This window comes from Diorhabda sublineata, chromosome 9 (assembly GCF_026230105.1).
Source record: "Diorhabda sublineata isolate icDioSubl1.1 chromosome 9, icDioSubl1.1, whole genome shotgun sequence".
Lineage (NCBI taxonomy): Eukaryota > Metazoa > Arthropoda > Insecta > Coleoptera > Chrysomelidae > Diorhabda > Diorhabda sublineata.
The window spans coordinates 17,952,955-17,969,722 of record NC_079482.1 but is presented as its reverse complement, the minus strand read 5'-3'; the positions used below and the strand labels follow the sequence as shown (position 1 = coordinate 17,969,722).

Sequence of the window (16,768 nt, the reverse complement as noted above, 5' to 3'; positions counted from 1 at the left end):
GAATTGACATATGGCAGAAAAAAATAGAATACTTGTAATAATCTATTAACTCTGACATAAGCATAAGCCCAGTGAATGACAACACATATTAAATCTGAATTGTAATGGCTTGTAGCATAGTAAACTTCTGTATATTTTTAATATTTTTCAATATATTTTATTTTACTAATAGCCAGAAAACTGTTATAGAACTTGATGAGGATAACTGGAATGAAATTTTAAATGGCGAATGGCTGGTGGAGTTGTAAGTTTGTTGCATTTTTTAATCCGGCATAATGCCTTCGTGTCAAATTGACAAAGTTTGTTATATTTTTTATATAATTTTATTATTATAGAAAAAACTGGATTATAGATTTTAGTTTAATTATTTTTGGAGTAGCGAAAATTTTATCTGAATTATTGCATAACGATTTTTAATCTATTAGTGATTTGAACAAAGTTTTAAAAGGTATCATATTTTATTAATGTGAAATATATCTACTATATACGGTTTAAGAGCATTTACATAACGTTACTGATAAGAATCTCAAAATATAAGTAAAATATAATTTATGCTTTGGTAAGACTTAAATGGTACTTTTAAAATGTTATTTATTATGATTTTTTATTACTAAAGTCTATTATAGCGATAATTATCGTTTGTAGTTATGCTCCGTGGTGTCCCGCATGTAAAGCATTAGAACAAAAATGGAGAGAATTTGCTCAGTTAGGTCCTGGCTTAGGTATAAAAATTGGTGCCATTGATGTTACTACCTCCCCAGGGCTAAGTGGCAGATTTATGGTTACTGCCTTGCCTACAATATTTCAGTAAGTGAATACAGGCCAAAAATAAATCTATATATTCACCTATAGAAATTCGTTCTTAATGCTTATTATAAAATAAAAACTCAAATTATTAAAGAAATTTCAAACTAAAACTTTTCCACTTTTGATATTATACTGTACATGGAATTTGTAGTGTAATAAATGGCCAATTTCGACAATATAAAGGCTCAAGAGACATAAATGCATTCACTTCTTTCATCGAAGACAAAAAATGGGAGGTAGTAGAACCAGTTTCTAGCTGGAAATCACCAAATTCTATTCAAATGGGCATTGTATCTTCTTTTTTCAAGCTATCACAACTTTTGAGAGTAAGTAAATAGTAAAATCAGCACAGAATATGCATAAATAAAGTTGGTAAAACTATATTTATTTTAGCAAATTCATAATAAATTGACGGAAGAATATGGATTACCCAGTGTGGGATCATATCTAATTTTTGCTATAGCTACAATTATTTTAGGAGCTTTACTGGGCTTGGTAAGTGAATTAGTTAGAAGAGAAGTCCTAAGAAAATATTTGATTGTTGTTTCTTGAATATTTCAATTATTTTAGATTTTGGTATGTGCAATAGACCTTATATTCCCTCCAAAACACACAACTACACCAACAAAATGGAACAAGAAGGATGATAAGGATAGTGATAATGAATTGGTGCGTTCAATCTTTTTTTGTAATTTACTTTTCATTTGCACTGGATTATTAACCAGCAGTTAGTTTCAATGCAAAAAATACCTGTCACTTAAATGCATACATGTTCTTATATTCATCACTTGATATTTTAAATCATTTCTGTTATGATTTTTATAATTGTTTTATATATTTCACAAAAAAAATTTATATGTATCACTTCAATTCTTCCCCTAACCCCATTATTTACATGTTAAGATAGCCTCGCTTAGTGCTGTTTCATTCCTATATTCTAACAATGTTTAAAAAACAGAAAGTTCTAGAACATTTGGGATCTATTTTTGGTATAATGGTAGGTATCTGATAGATGAAACAAGCTTCCTGTAAAACTCCTATAGCAGTTTTTCATATAAAGTTCATAATGGTATATATTTAAAAACAAAGTTTTATAATTTGATATTTATCAATATCAAATCCAGTTTAAAGTTTATTAGTGCTTCCCATTCCAAGAATAAAAATATGTTTAAACAGTTTCACTTTACATCATAATTCATAAATTTTTTTTCAGAATGATGAAGATATTAAAGATGATCTTGTTGATGATGCTAGTCAGTCGGGCGATGGAGATGCTCAGAATTCTGGAACTGATTCTGAAAATCAAATTTCTGCTGAAAAAAATAGTACAAAACCAAAAAAACGCAGAAACAGAAAGGACATGTGATCTGAATGCCTTTATATCGACTATTAAGTATAATTTAGTACTGACCCGTTAATTTGAGTAACAAACCGATTATTTTTGTTTTGAACAGATATTGCAATGTATCTGTCATGAAAAGGACTGAATATAACATGTTTGGAACATCGAGAGATTGATAAATATCAAAAATTAAGGATGAATCAACAATAAAAGTTTGGTAATGTTATATGCAATTTGTAAATTTATTTAAATATAACTCTACAAAGAAATATTTCTTCATAATATCTTTTCATATTATTTATATCCAAAAATGTGTTTCACAAACCTGTTGATTCATCCATTTATTTATTTATTTTTTGATTGATTATTTTCGGTGTTCTGTTTCATTCCAAATGGTTGTGTGGATATTAAAACTTTCTTTATATCTTGTGTATAATTTTTTAGGACTGTACAGTTTTTTAAATTAGATAGATTTATAAGTGCAAGTTCTTCACTGCGGAAAGTACATACTAATAAGCATTATTGCAAGCAACATTTAAATGATTATTAAATGCTTTCATAGATTATTCGAATTCTAATAAATTTTTGCAGTGGATATTGATAATCAAAATATACTTTTTATAACTAAATTTGATAATTATTTTTTGAATAAAACAGTTATTAATCAAAATTTATCATTTTTACCTAAATGATTTTATTGATCCGATTGTATCCCTTTTAAAATAAAAAACATAATTTATTATTACACCCCAACAAAATTAACATAGTTTATTATCAAGCTAAAAGTTTAGAATGAAATTTTTTGTTTAGTAAGTTTGTCGCCCAATATTTCTATCTGAAATAAAATTATTTTTCAAGATTAATTGACACTTTTGTACTAACAGAAAATTAGTTGCCTGGCAATCATCGGGAAGTTAAAACGAATACCCTTCGTCATTAGCGCCGACTGTGTAAGAGAGCGGCCGGCCGATTAGACAAACTGCTACTGTCTATCGCTACTTTGGCGGCAATGACGGCAAAAAACGATTTTATGACTATTTAAATCCGCGGCATCAAACTATATTAGTTATTTTCAAGGTGTTTTATAGAAGTACTTACATGTGAAACTATCTTTTTATTTGGAGAACATGATACATAAGACCATTAACAATAAGGGTTTGGTGGAACATATCACTGAACGGGAGCAGTAGAATTCTGACTCCAAGCCCACTATGCTGAATAATGGAGCCACTTTGTACACAAACGGATCCGGGAGGGATGGCTTGGTCGGAGCAGGCTTTTACGGAGGACACTCCAAAATAAGCAAATCTGTTTTGCTTGGGGAACTTGCTACCGTCTTCCAAACCGAGGTATTCGCTATGATGGAATGCGGACGCGCGATAGTCAATCGACCCCACACAGTAATTTCAATCTGCTCAGACAGCAGAGCTATACAAGCCATAATGACTAACACAGTGTGCTCTAGAATAGTCCTGGAATGAAAGAAAGTCTTAAAAAATCTGGTGAGTGATGGTTGCAAGATTCAGCTCGTTTGAGTGTCCGGTCACTCGAGCAACAAAGGCAACGACGAGGCGGATTCACTCGCCAGGCTGGGCCCATAATCCATCCTTGGTGTGGCCAAAAGTGTTGCTATCGCGTCTCTCAACGGTCTACTTGCAAGGTGAAATCCGGAGTGCCGTTGTTGCATGGATGAGGATGAACCTGCAGACACGTCATCTGTGTCATAGCAACACTAAACAAAATCCTATTAAACATTAATAATGATATACTTTTGAAAAATATCAAAAGGATCTCTTTGTACTAATTTACTTTCAGTCTCTGAAGATGATAATGGTTACCGAAACGCGCGTCAGATAGTGTAATTGTGAGTGTTATGTAGTGGTAGTGTGAACAGTGTGTTCAGTATTTGTATTTGGTGGTAAAGGAATTAAGTTTTAAGCAAAAAAAGTTATCCTTAAAAAGCGTACATAAAATTGTTTTTTAGTATGTAGTTGTAAAGTATGTGTGGACAACATTACAGCCCACTTAAAACCCTTCTGATAATGTCGGACGTTTTATATCCTACACAGAGAATCAGAAAACGAAGATCGATGATGGCTTGTTGCAAGTTTAAGATTGGTTCGAAAAAGCATTAATAAGCAGGTGGGATGCAATTGCTAGCATTGTGATGAATGATGCACCTTATCACAGGTCATGAATAATTGTTGAACGACAGAGGTTAAGAAAGCTTTAATTCAATTTGATTTGGAAATATCATAAGATTTATAAGCAGAATTATTACCTTTAGTTAAATCTAATAAGGTAGAAGAGAAACACGTTGCATTTTGACAATGCATTGTATTACATTTGTCTCTTAACCATTGTGAGTCGAATCCAGTAGAATTAATTCCATAAATAATTGGAGTCCTATCAGAGATGTATAGCAATTATTCTAAAGAAACTACTGCTGTTGCTCATTAAGAGACGCCAAAACAAAACAAAAACCATTGTCTAGTGAAGAAAGTCCAAGTCACAAGATAAAAAGAGATTGTGTAAGGTACAGTAAAAAAAAATTAAAAAAAAACATATGAACCCAGATCATGTTTCAAGGATCCAGGACGGTTCAACCAAACTGTAAAACACCTCTAAATATGGTCCATTGGGCCGCGGAGAAGGTTCTAAATAAAATACGTCGTCCATAGGGCCGCTCTAGGCAGTGGGGAAAGTGCAGTTGCGGGCCTATGGACCGCACCGGATCTCAACGTGTTTAACATCATTCAATTTTACATCAAAAAGTTACTCGATATTGTGTACAGTTTTCGGAAAATTTGATTTGAAAATTATGAAGTAACTCCAAATATTTTTCAGTTTTCTATCTATCCTAGAGACGGGATCACCTTTTTTAGAAACACCCTGTATAATTTTCATTATATCTCTGTATATTCAACCAATAAGTATAATCTAATTGAAGATATAATATTGGTTGATCCTAATAACGCATATTCAATGCAATTATTATGAAAATGACATTTGGAGTTTTCGTGTCTTTTTATCTTCAAACTTAAGTGACCTTGATCAGTGACCCCTTTTCTATCAAAAGTAGGCAAGAAAAACAATATAATACATTTTTTAAATCACAAATAGAATTACTTTTGATAAATCTTGAGTAAATTTTGTTATGTAGGTATAATAAAACTTGGTAATGACTTACCTCTTTTAATTATATCTTTTCTTCGTTTATATATTTACAAAATACCTTGGTCTTTATTAAACTACTTTGATACAGCACAAAATCACATACACTCTATTATACTATATTGTTATTCAGTTCAAATTGTCCTAAGAACTAGACAGTGCGGAGTTTCGAAAAAAAAGCAATTTACTCGGAATCTAACCACCATATAACGCTTTGCGCTTGACTAAATGCGGCGAACTTCTCCAGTTTGACCACCGCGACTATGTCGTAGGTCATGAAAGAGCGCGCAGAACGTGTTTGTGTATGCCTGATAAATAATTGACTGCAACAGCGTGAATCAGACGATATGGGGATTATTAAATTGGTCGACTTGTTAATCAAAATATTAGAACGTTACTTTGAAGTATTAGAAATTTTCTATTGGATAACTAATAGAAAATCCTTTATTAGTATAGATTATTATTATTTCAATACCTATACATATGAAGAATTTGTTGAACTTGCTGTATTCAGAACTAGTATTTATGTGAATTTAGCTCATTTAATAGATACATGAGTTAGAATTTAGAGGTAACTATAAAATAGTTAACAACCAAAAACTACTAAATTTAAAAAAATTAATATTACATCCTTAAAGATAGTGCAATAGTTAAACTCAATTCAAAACAATCAATAAGGAAACAAATCTGGTTTCATGGCTGAACCCTTTGTTAATCAAATTAAACTAACATCATTATCTTCGGTGGATTTACACAAGGGATAGTCGGGGTAAGAGTCCAGGGCGGCAAAATTTTTAAAGTGAAAAAATTTCTTTTTATTATTCTCAAGATTTGGCAACTTGTATAATAGAGAAACTCGTAAACGAGCTGAACGTTTAAGAAATGTTTATTCTTCAGATCTCGAGTCCTCATTAAATGACGAATTCGCCTTCTGATCTTTTAAAATTGTTGCATGGAAACGACCTGGATACTGAGGTGTAATCGCCTATCGAATATTCATGACTTTAGCTGTAACAAATTGTAGTTCATGTTGGAAGAGAGTTAAAAACTTCTTACATTCTACAAGGACTGCTAACAGACTCAATAACTTAGCTATTCTATGCATCAAATCCGACGTGTACTTCAACATTCAAGTTGCGGAGATTCGCAATTCAAAAAGTCAGACTTGTTTGCCTGTGAAAATACTGATGTAATATGAGTCATTCTTAGAGTCAAATTTATAATTGGTAGATAAAAAACAAATATTTATTTATGTTTTTGGATTATATAACATATAATACAGTTTCTGCAATAAATTAATTATTTTAATTTTGAAAAATAAAATATCAGTATGATAAAGGCGAGTAATTATTAGTATTTGCAGTATGGTTCAAATATTGAAGTCTGTTGATCTGCCTGTTAAATGTAGATTATTTTTTACAACTTTGATAATAATAACGTTGTTCAAATATTTTCATTTTATTAAATTACTTAATTACTTATTAACATATAAATATTTAAGTACGACCCATCTTTTATATATACATATATATATATATATATATATATATATATATATATATATATATATATATATATATATATATATATATATACTAAACTCATGTATAAACAAAAAGCTTTAATAAAAAAAGTTTATAAATAAATAACTTAAACTGCATACAATTCACATTCATTTTTAAATTTAGGTGTTGATGGGCTAGCGAATGGTGAAAACCATAGTAAGGAAAAGCGTCCAAATACAGCTTGTAGACTTTTCCATCTTGATTTTTTTACCCACCGAGCCTCTTCTTTTTTTAACTGTTCAATTCCAGTCTTGTCATTCCATATTGCTTGAACTTGCGTACCAAGCATTACTGCAGTAAATATGGCAAATAGTAAGGCTTCAAACATGAGGAACAATAGAAGCACTACTGTAGCTGGAGGTGAATATGTTGTACAATCTTTCCATTCATGGCGAATGCATGTAAGGAACTGGTCAATGGCCAGAAAGAGTGAATGAAGTGATATGGTGGCAATATAAAGCTGAAAGTTTAATCAAAATAATTTTAAATCAAAAGTTATAGATAAATATTTCATTTTTAAAAGTAATTATCTTATCAGTTATCAAATAACTTGATTAGATTATGTCATATACAAATAAAATATACTTCTATAGCTGTAAAAAATCATCTATATAATTTCCAAATCCCTCCCAAACAATTTTAAAATACAGAAAAATATTCTTATACATTGAATAATTTTTGATTTTCATGATGTGAGAAGTTTTCCCAACATCTCAATAAATAATATACTCACAGTGAAAAGAACAAAGTATTTTTGATTATTTTCTCCTACACAATTATTCACCCATGGACAATGATGATCCATTTTCCTAATGCACCTTAAAAGAAGAGATACCATAAATATTGTCAGAAGTTAATAGGAATAATAAAAATGATCTGGTGTAAACTTGTCAGACAATGATAAATAACTAATAATTCCATTATACATTATGACCATGTACCATATTTTAAGTGTAAAAAATTGGCAAGAAATTGAATTATTGAAGATATTATTTTTAATATCTTCAATACCAACCATCTACAAAAATCAGTTTAGTCATACCATCCATAGCTTTCACTTTTAACAAAATATTGTCAATATTTTGAAATAAGGAATTTTTATTTGCAATAATTTAGAAAAACTATAGAACTCTATAGTTCTATATTCTAAGTTTTTCTATATTATTGAAAATAAAAATTCCTTATTTCTTTTTTTCAATATTTTTCAATATTAGCTGATTTTAACAAACTCCTTATAGTATAATTTTCTTTATTCTTTCCAATAAACAATACTGTTCTACAATAACTTTGGAGCAACACAATAAGAGCATATCAATTGTAAAAAAATACCTTTGACAAACTGAACAATGGTGAGCTCTATCTGGTTTGATACTGCAACATTTTGGACATTTAAATATTACTTGCCCTTCTCTAAAACCCATTTGTTTAATCATCTCTTTTGTAGCATTTCCTTTCGGAACTGCTCCCTATAAATAAAAAGTTGTTTCAGTATGGTTTTGTACAAAATTGATTGATTTGGTACTTACAGGGTCTGTAAACATAGTTTTCAAATGTGATGTTATTGCTAAAAACGCACATAGCTGAAATATAACCATATGGATAATACTGTACACTGGATAGGGGCTAGGAATGAGTATAACAGACATAACAACAAACTCTGCATATAATATCAATAACCAAGTTAAAATTGCACAAATTATGCCGCAAATATCTCTAATACACCATAACATTCCGCCGCAGCATTTATTATGAAAATCCGATTCTTTTCTAAAAGAACCGTATTCATATTCCATCATGACGCCCTTATTTGTTCAAAATTAGTGTTTTAAGATTAAAACGTTGTACCGTAACATATCATTTCATAATTGGTTGGAGACACAGTACAGTATTTCACATTATAATTCAACTTTAAAATATTTTTTACAAAAATCATTATTATGTTTGATCCCTAAATTCTACTAGATAATTGGTTTTATGCTTTTTTCATGTTTCACCTGAAGTAAAAAGTAATTACTATCAGACTGATAAATGACAGAAATGGTGCGTTCGATAGTGTAAGTTATCGATATATTAATGTCGAAGCAGCACTCATTTATCAATTAGTAGCAACAACAAGTTATCATTTACAGAATTTGAAATTTTTAAAATTGCGCAATTTCTGCTCTCAAATTTGGAAAAAAAATTAAAAACTAATATTATTACAGTTTTCTTTTTCGAAAGGTTCTCTTTAACAACAATCAGAAATAGTCCCATTAATTTACATATCCAATTTGGGTATTGTACTAAAGGCTTAAAACCATATTCCAATGATCACGATTCAAGCAACTGAGTATGTTACTAGTTCTATGGTTCCTACTTCATGTGAAATCGTCATAGAGATATTACAGTAATATCTCTATGGAAATCGTATTGTGAAATAGAGGTTTGGTCTTGGTAGCTGCACTGGAACTGTACCAGTGCAGGCCAGTTCATGATTATATAGAATTACTCTTGTTGATTGTTGTATCATGATGTAAAGACTACAAGGTGTGCTATAGCGCACTAGCTGGGAAGTAGCCAATGAGAATTCGCTCCCAAATTGACGTGCTAATTTGAAATATTAGAATTGAATACACTATGTAAAGACTACAAGGTGTGCTATTGCGCATCAGCTAAGAAGCAGCCAATGAGAATTCGCTCCCAAAACGACGCGCTAATTTGGGAGCGAATTTTCATTGGTTCTTGAGAAATGCGCAGAATGAGTCAAAAATGAACCCTCGGGAAGAACACACCTTGTAGTCTTTACATCATGTGTTGTATTGAGGTTATTTGATGTGTTTCAGGCCTTGTAGTATTAACAATAATGGAAAATGTAAAACGATTTAGTACTTTGTGATATTTTACATTCGTCCATTGACGAAAATGTAGTGCCACCGTTTCCAGATTACACTGTCTTGCCCTGCTACTAAGAACAGCGACACTAGCGCTGGTTCTGCAACAAAGAACGCTTTAGTGTATACGTCCTGAACTAGTTCTGCGAGTGCAGCTACCAGGAACAAACCCTAGACATATACTTTTTTGCCAATTTTTGAAAACATTGATAGTTGAAGAAGAGACGTAAAAATGTTTTAGACAATTTCAGTTAGGACAAAGGATTCCAGTGTATGAGGAATTTATTAATGGTAGTTCAAGTAATTGCTGATGATTTGAATGTAGCTCACTCCCGAGTTTTGTGGAAATTAGTCATGAAGTGCAAACTGTGTAGGATTTGATATCTGTCAAATTGCTGACCAATGGTTTGGATAGGAAGTTAAATCTGTTACTATGTACACATTGTATGTCCTTTGGGTTTTTTTTCATACTATCCATGATTAGTGATTATTTTTACTGAGGACCACTGTCATCAACATTTGAGCTGATGCAGGGATCGGCAACAGAGTGGCATATTGTATTCAGTAACAAATCACAATTCTGTCCACGTGTGTGGATAAAAGCGTTAAAAGGGTAATATGCCACTGTAGAGAGAGGCATGGCATTGGAATTGCTGTTGAATGTTATATGTATAAAATTGGTTGAGTAATAATTTGCTTATTATTGTTGATCACAACTTGTGTTTATTCAAAGCAGTCTGACAACTGGGCACTATGTGATTTACTTCCAACAGACAACTTAACTGCTCTATCATAAGCATCCACAAGTTTCTTTTTCAGCAAGACAATGCACATGAACTATAAGCTGAACATTGAATCATAGAGGCTGAACTGTTTTCATTCAAATTTGCATGTTTTGGAAAATATCTTTTGATGGCCCAATGGACCTAACATGGTCCACATATGATTTAAATGCCATCACTATACCATTGGTCCCCTCGTGACTTAAGTCCACAAAACATTCAACATAGAAACAAGACGTGAGATATAAAGGAAGAACTAGATTTTAGATTATAATAAATTTGATCAGATAGGTACCAACAACAAACCTTTACTTAAATCATTCAAGTGCTACAGAAAACTACTATTTACAACTACGGTAGTAAATGCACATATTATTTAGAAGAAATAGATAATGAAGATCTGTCCATAACTGATTTTAAAATATATTTTGTACAGTCATTGACTTGTAATCTTGAAGATGCTCCATCAACTACACCAAATTTGAAACATTATTTACAAAAAAAACCCAGATCAAGTTATATAATTAGGCGTTTTTATTGTAACTTCTATAAGATAATATCCCAAATAAATCAAAGAGTATAATGTGTCGGGTGTGTAGGAGAACAACCATTGTGCCTGGACTCTTTCACTTATTAAGTTGAAATATACTTTGTTTCAGTTTTCTTGTGTTCAAAAAAATATGAAAAATAAACACCTATTATTCGAGGGACTACATATTTATGTGAAAATAAATTAAGCGACCCAAACAAAAATTATATCCTGAAGGTCCACTCATACCTGTAAACACATGTAACCATGGTTTAAAGGTTCACATAGTCATTTATAATGGGTATGTGTTATAACATCTGTAGGCACCAACGTGGCGCTTAAAGTGTTAACATTATTATTTTCAGTAGAGCAACTGAGTCATCACATTGAACAATTGACCCATCAAAATATTTTCAACCTCACACATCACTTATTCTATTTTGGTTAAAATAACCAAAACTACATCAGGTTGGAGTTATAATATTAAATTATAATGTGTTCAATATGGCCCTGTAATTATTTTGATGGTCATCATAATATCTACTGTATACATACAAAAGGCAAGTTAATAGATATGTATAAATGAAAAGTGCTAAACATTAAAGAACATGATACACATGAAAAACATTGAAGCGTTAACCCAAAAATATCTCCCCTCACCAGATTTTTCAACTCATAACTTGATAACTATAACTCAAAATGCATAGTATCTAGGTATATTCTCATAATTATAACTTTTTTTTAAATATTCCCAAGAATGTAATCTACAGGATTTAAATGTGAACATAACAAATATTTCATTTCTTTCCAGTAGTTGTTACAATAATAAAAATCTTTAGAAACTCACAGGACCTTATTGGCAACAACAAAAAATGACAGTAATGTGTCGACTACTTTTCGATTTCACTTCAAACGGCTATAATAAAAAAAAATTGAATCAAATCTTAGTTTTCATTATTTCTACGTTTGAGATCACTTTGATCGAAAATATTTACCTGAAATAAACTCACCTTTTATGTCTAATACAGACCACAAACTGTTCCTCCCCAGTCTTGTTCACTGTAAATCTAAAGTTAGTTTCAGCCTTCTGATATACTCGTCGTACCTCATTGGACGATACTAAATTCCAATGTCTTTTCAAAAGCTGATCAGGCGCTTTGGCTTGAACCATTCAACATAATAAGATTAGGCTTGACCAAATGTTTGAATCACGCCCGGGTGAGTCCTGGGTACTCACAGCTGACGTGGTCTGCAGTTTCTTCCTTCTCCATGCATCAGCGGCACCCCGGATCATACTTGATGTCTATAATGTGAAGATGGCGTCTTATATGACAGAATCTGCTTAAAAGGCCAGTCTATTGTGGAGCAGTTTTTAGGTAAGAGCGGCAGAAGGCCCATCTTTGTGTGCTTTAACTTGTCTTATGCCAGGTGTCTCTATTCAACTCCTCAGAGCCTGTCTTGTAAGCAGAGCATTGAGAAAAGTAAAAGCCACACGTTTGGCTACACCAAGAATAAGTTCTGGGCCCATTAGTGGATTTGCAAATCCCACTCTGGTGTTTGAGTCCTCTTCGTCATTGCATTTGTTACCCGAGTGATTCAATGAAGTAAAGACACATATATTTACATATTATTTATTTTCTTAAAAATTTACGTGCATGTTACAGTAGAAGGTAAGCCTAAAATTTTTCGTACTGCTTCTCCGTATTTGTTAATGGTATACTCATTTTCACCTAAAAACAAGAAAATCCTACTTTAACTATGAGAATTGATCAATGAAGTAGAAAATATGTATTAGTGAATTTATTCATGACTTCACTAACAGTTTATTTTCAGTAATAAATATCGCCAATAATTCCAGAAATTCCTCTTGCATGTTAGGTAATTTGTTTATATAAAATCGATTCACTATGAACTAATATAATATGCTCAGTACTTCCAATATATTTTAGTAAACGCTTTATTGATTACTGGTAAAACACTGGATCACAAAAGTTGAGGAATTATCAATAAATTCATTTTGCAAACCATTTATGAAATGCAGGACACGTAACGTGTTAATATTGTTATGAACAAGTATACTATTTGGATCCTAGAGCCGGTATTGTTCGATTGTAGTGGAATTCTAAAATTCGGCAGAAGCGCGGCGTCAGAAATACCCAGAATCAGTTTGATGTTTGTTTTATTCGTTTTTACTATAGCAGGCGGTTTATTTATATTGTTTCTTTTGAATAATTTCTACAAAGGTCTATTTATTGAGAATTTATTGCAGATATGGCACCAAAAAAATTATTCCAAAGAGCAGATGAATGAAGCTCTAGAAGCTGTAGCAATAGACATACCTGCAGCCTCGGCGGCCAGGTCATACTCTGTGCTAAGAATTACCTTATATTACAGGTCAAGTGGAAAATTGTCCATAGAATGTCTTATGGGACCAACTACAATTCTCACCCCTGAAGAAGAATATTTGGTAGAACAATATGACTCATCGCCCTATTCAAAAAGATCTATTAGATAGTGTACAACTTTTACTGCAAAAAAGAATAATTTCAGAAATTTTCGTCCAGGTAGAAAATGGTTCAGTTCATTTCTAAACATGGACCGAAATTTAGGTCTAAGAGTTGCACAAAATTTAACTCTGACACGAGAAAGGGTATCAGGGTATCAGAAGAGAAAATTAGGCAATGCTTTGGGGAAATGAGAGCTTATCTTGAATCTAAGGATCTATTAGATGCAACTAATAAAGCTACACATGTTTTTAATAGCGATGAAAATGCATTTTTCCTTCAACAGAAAAGTGATAAGGTACTGAGAAAAAAGGACGACAAAAACATCTATATTGCTGGAACCAATGAAAAGGAAAACGTTAGTTTCAGTGACTTCAAATGCAGCTGGAGTAGTAGCTGTCTACACCTTAAGAGTCATATTGCACTCAGAAACTGGAACAACCAGAATTGAAAATTATTGGTGATAGAAAAAAATATACTTGTTCAAAGGAGACAGATATATTTGAAGCCTGAAACCTATTCTTTAATGCCTATTTTTGTTATTACTAAGTCATTAATAATTTCATATATTCATGTAATAAAGAAAAAATAAAGTTTTTGTCAATAATTGGTACTTGTAAATTAATGGAGTGTCAACAACTGAATAATAGGTATCAATTACTAGAAATACATTCAAATGCCATAAGAGAATCTAACCTTCATTCATCAGTCTATCTACTGAATTTGCATACATATCAATATTATCTATTTTATCAGAAGTCGTATTAAATAATTGTTCAATGTTGGTTTTAGATTTGCTTTTATCCCATTCATAACATTCCATATCAGCTTCTGATTTTAACTGTTCCCAAGGTTCAACATTCTACAAAAAATAAAATTATGATAATGAAATATTCATTAAAAATTCACTTACCCAAGATTCGTGGTACAGAGCAGTAATTAGGTATAATGCATAGTCATAATTTTGCTTTCTAAGGGGACATCTGTCTGTGACTATAGTTACAGTATCACTTGCTTCATCGTACCTATCTCCAACAAGTCTTAAAAATTTATCTTTTGCTCTACGATTCAATTTTAATGATTCCAATTTAAACTTCATGGTAACTATTCGAGCTAAAGGATTTCTTATAGATGGGGAGGAATAACAATAATCGCTAAATGTAAACTCAAAAGGAAAATGCTTTTCACAGTTTTCATCATTGTCTAAAGCTTTTGGCCAGCTGGTGCAAAATTTCTTTAAAGCTTTACATTGTCTCTCAATAACAGGAGGTGTTAAATGAAGAAAATTAGGAATTTTCATCAACTCTGCATTTGCAAATTTATCAGGAGAAGCTCGTTTTTCTACATAACCTTGTCTAACTGGTAACGGAACTGTGGCTGGATGAAAAGATCTTGGGCCTGGCCAAACACTTCCCCAATCTTGATCTACTTTCATTTGTTTTGTTCTGAAAGCAATAAGGAGTTTAATGTTTAATTTGATATAAATGTTTACACCAACCTTGGAGGCAATACAGGCATTACTCTCTTCGGCTTTCTTTCTTGAAATGCCCCTTTAGATTTCCTTATATTAAGTACTCGAAACTCGTCTATAAACAAAATTGAGTTAGTATTGCAAATCCACATATTCACTTCTATTGGACATTTAGATAGTAATCATAAATAATTAAAAATATCACACATTAGTTTGTAACAAGGTTGCTCATAATATATATTAAACTACAATTTGAGTACAGAATGCAATAACTAGGTACTTGCCCTTTGCTTCTACTACTGTATTTGAATACCAACAGCATATTTTCTTTTCAAAGTTTGATAAATAATTTCTTTCAAGAGTTTTCATACAGTTCAGCATTTTTCTTCGTTTTTTTTTCTTCAGGTTATAGCATTAACCTATGCATTATTTTGAGCAACTATAATGACAGTTGACTCCCAATAGGGTATGTTCTGTGGTTAACTCTACAAGATATATTGGAGCTAATGGACAACAACTGAACAAGATATGTTCTGTATGGACAAACGCCATAAATTATTTAGAGAACTCTTACTAAAAAATATTTTAATATCTAATTATGATGCTGAATTATGTTGGAAATTTTGAGTATCGAGGTCGTGAGAATCTCTTATTCAACGTTTTGATTGGTTGGATGGAAATTTTTTACAATTGAATGATTTATTCATATGGAATCTACTAATAAAAATTATTGTATAGATATTTATCACTTGAAATTTGTTTTTCATTTATTTCATACAAACAGAAAGAGCTTCATATCTATTTCTTATTTTGTATCAACGTCAGCGTGAGTAGACTTTCACACAGATGAAGAATGTTATGAGATTTCTAGAGTGATAAATGTTCCTTTTACTATTTTTACTCTTACAAAAAGGATACGCATAAATGTAGGGCGGGCTACAAACGACAACTATCGAATTATTTATTTTAAATCGTCCGGATAAGTGCACGGTTTGGAAGAATTACTTAATTTGGCTTATTTTGAATATTATTTTTATTATCTATTTGCGTGGAAGCGGTAAAAATACAAATAAAAGTTTTTGGATATTAAAGTTACGGATATCTATTAAAAAAAATGTTCATCATAGAGAAAGTATAGAAGTATATTGACTGGTTTGTCTGTAATATTAACTTTGGTTTTGATATTCTGTGCTTGTAGCAAAGATCAGGAAGATTCAGTTGACACATGTCAAAATTCTGGCAAGTAGTTCGAGTTACGTGAAAAGTAAATTCCAAAAAATTATGGCAGGATTTACAAAGATAACAACAGGACTAACTGGCCTTAATGTTGCAAAGAATCCTCATCACACATTAGGAATTTTATATAGTAAGATTTTAAGAACATTACAAAAAATGCCTGAAACTGCTGCTTATAGGAAGCACACAGAAGATGTAATAAATGAAAGGTCTAGAATTTTAAAGTCTACAACTGATGTTAACACAATTGAAAAACAAATAGGTTGTGGTCAAATTGAAGAAGTTATTGTCCAAGCAGAAAATGAATTATTACTTGCCCGAAAAATGTTAAATTGGAAACCTTGGGAACCTTTATTGAAAGAAGCTCCTCCTACACAGTGGGTTTGGCCACCAGCTCAGCCTCGATCTTAATGAAATTATAACACGTTTCATAATAGTTGTTTTGTAAATGTTGAAATAAATAAAATTGGAGTATAAGATACATCTTT

The 16,768-nt window shown here is 31.5% G+C and overlaps 4 protein-coding genes across 4 annotated transcripts; 2 read left to right on the top strand and 2 right to left on the bottom strand.

The window, feature by feature from the left end:
* The first annotated feature begins 5 nt into the window (after positions 1 to 5).
* On the top strand, positions 6 to 5,383 carry LOC130448729 (thioredoxin-related transmembrane protein 1-like). The gene is made up of 6 exons (XM_056786219.1): positions 6 to 244; positions 646 to 807; positions 959 to 1,133; positions 1,201 to 1,302; positions 1,378 to 1,476; positions 2,021 to 5,383. The coding sequence occupies exons 1-6, from the start codon at positions 105 to 107 to the stop codon at positions 2,171 to 2,173; spliced, it is 831 nt and encodes a 276-aa protein (XP_056642197.1). The 5' UTR covers positions 6 to 104; the 3' UTR covers positions 2,174 to 5,383.
* Positions 5,384 to 6,929: 1,546 nt separating this feature from the next.
* On the bottom strand, positions 6,930 to 8,927 carry LOC130448727 (palmitoyltransferase ZDHHC3). The gene is made up of 4 exons (XM_056786218.1): positions 8,415 to 8,927; positions 8,218 to 8,354; positions 7,622 to 7,706; positions 6,930 to 7,348 (listed from the first exon to the last, which is right to left on the bottom strand). The coding sequence occupies exons 1-4, from the start codon at positions 8,682 to 8,684 to the stop codon at positions 6,974 to 6,976; spliced, it is 867 nt and encodes a 288-aa protein (XP_056642196.1). The 5' UTR covers positions 8,685 to 8,927; the 3' UTR covers positions 6,930 to 6,973.
* Positions 8,928 to 12,686: 3,759 nt separating this feature from the next.
* On the bottom strand, positions 12,687 to 16,258 carry LOC130448854 (28S ribosomal protein S35, mitochondrial). The gene is made up of 5 exons (XM_056786398.1): positions 15,329 to 16,258; positions 15,072 to 15,159; positions 14,487 to 15,018; positions 14,270 to 14,435; positions 12,687 to 12,799 (listed from the first exon to the last, which is right to left on the bottom strand). The coding sequence occupies exons 1-5, from the start codon at positions 15,423 to 15,425 to the stop codon at positions 12,717 to 12,719; spliced, it is 966 nt and encodes a 321-aa protein (XP_056642376.1). The 5' UTR covers positions 15,426 to 16,258; the 3' UTR covers positions 12,687 to 12,716.
* LOC130448855 (NADH dehydrogenase [ubiquinone] 1 alpha subcomplex subunit 5) lies at positions 16,258 to 16,753 on the top strand. Its single transcript, XM_056786399.1, has one exon. It carries the CDS (start codon positions 16,326 to 16,328, stop codon positions 16,689 to 16,691), a length of 366 nt encoding a protein of 121 aa, XP_056642377.1. The 5' UTR covers positions 16,258 to 16,325; the 3' UTR covers positions 16,692 to 16,753.
* Positions 16,754 to 16,768: the final 15 nt, after the last annotated feature.

Bases quoted from the DNA above. Each gene is read 5' to 3' on its own strand.
- LOC130448855 (XM_056786399.1), top strand. From the start codon at position 16,326: ATGGCAGGATTTACAAAGATAACAACAGGACTAACTGGCCTTAATGTT.
- LOC130448727 (XM_056786218.1), bottom strand. From the start codon at position 8,684: ATGATGGAATATGAATACGGTTCTTTTAGAAAAGAATCGGATTTTCAT. The intron at 7,707-8,217 runs GTATTTTTTTAC...TCTTCTTTTAAG, and splicing joins CATTGTTCAGTTTGTCAAAG to GTGCATTAGGAAAATGGATC. The intron at 7,349-7,621 runs GTGAGTATATTA...TTAAACTTTCAG, and splicing joins AATACTTTGTTCTTTTCACT to CTTTATATTGCCACCATATC.
- LOC130448854 (XM_056786398.1), bottom strand. From the start codon at position 15,425: ATGCTGAACTGTATGAAAACTCTTGAAAGAAATTATTTATCAAACTTT. The intron at 15,019-15,071 runs GTTGGTGTAAAC...TATTGCTTTCAG, and splicing joins ATGCCTGTATTGCCTCCAAG to AACAAAACAAATGAAAGTAG. The intron at 14,436-14,486 runs GTAAGTGAATTT...TATTTTTTGTAG, and splicing joins CTCTGTACCACGAATCTTGG to AATGTTGAACCTTGGGAACA.
- LOC130448729 (XM_056786219.1), top strand. From the start codon at position 105: ATGGCTTGTAGCATAGTAAACTTCTGTATATTTTTAATATTTTTCAAT. The intron at 245-645 runs GTAAGTTTGTTG...TATCGTTTGTAG, and splicing joins GGCGAATGGCTGGTGGAGTT to TTATGCTCCGTGGTGTCCCG. The intron at 1,303-1,377 runs GTAAGTGAATTA...CAATTATTTTAG, and splicing joins TAGGAGCTTTACTGGGCTTG to ATTTTGGTATGTGCAATAGA.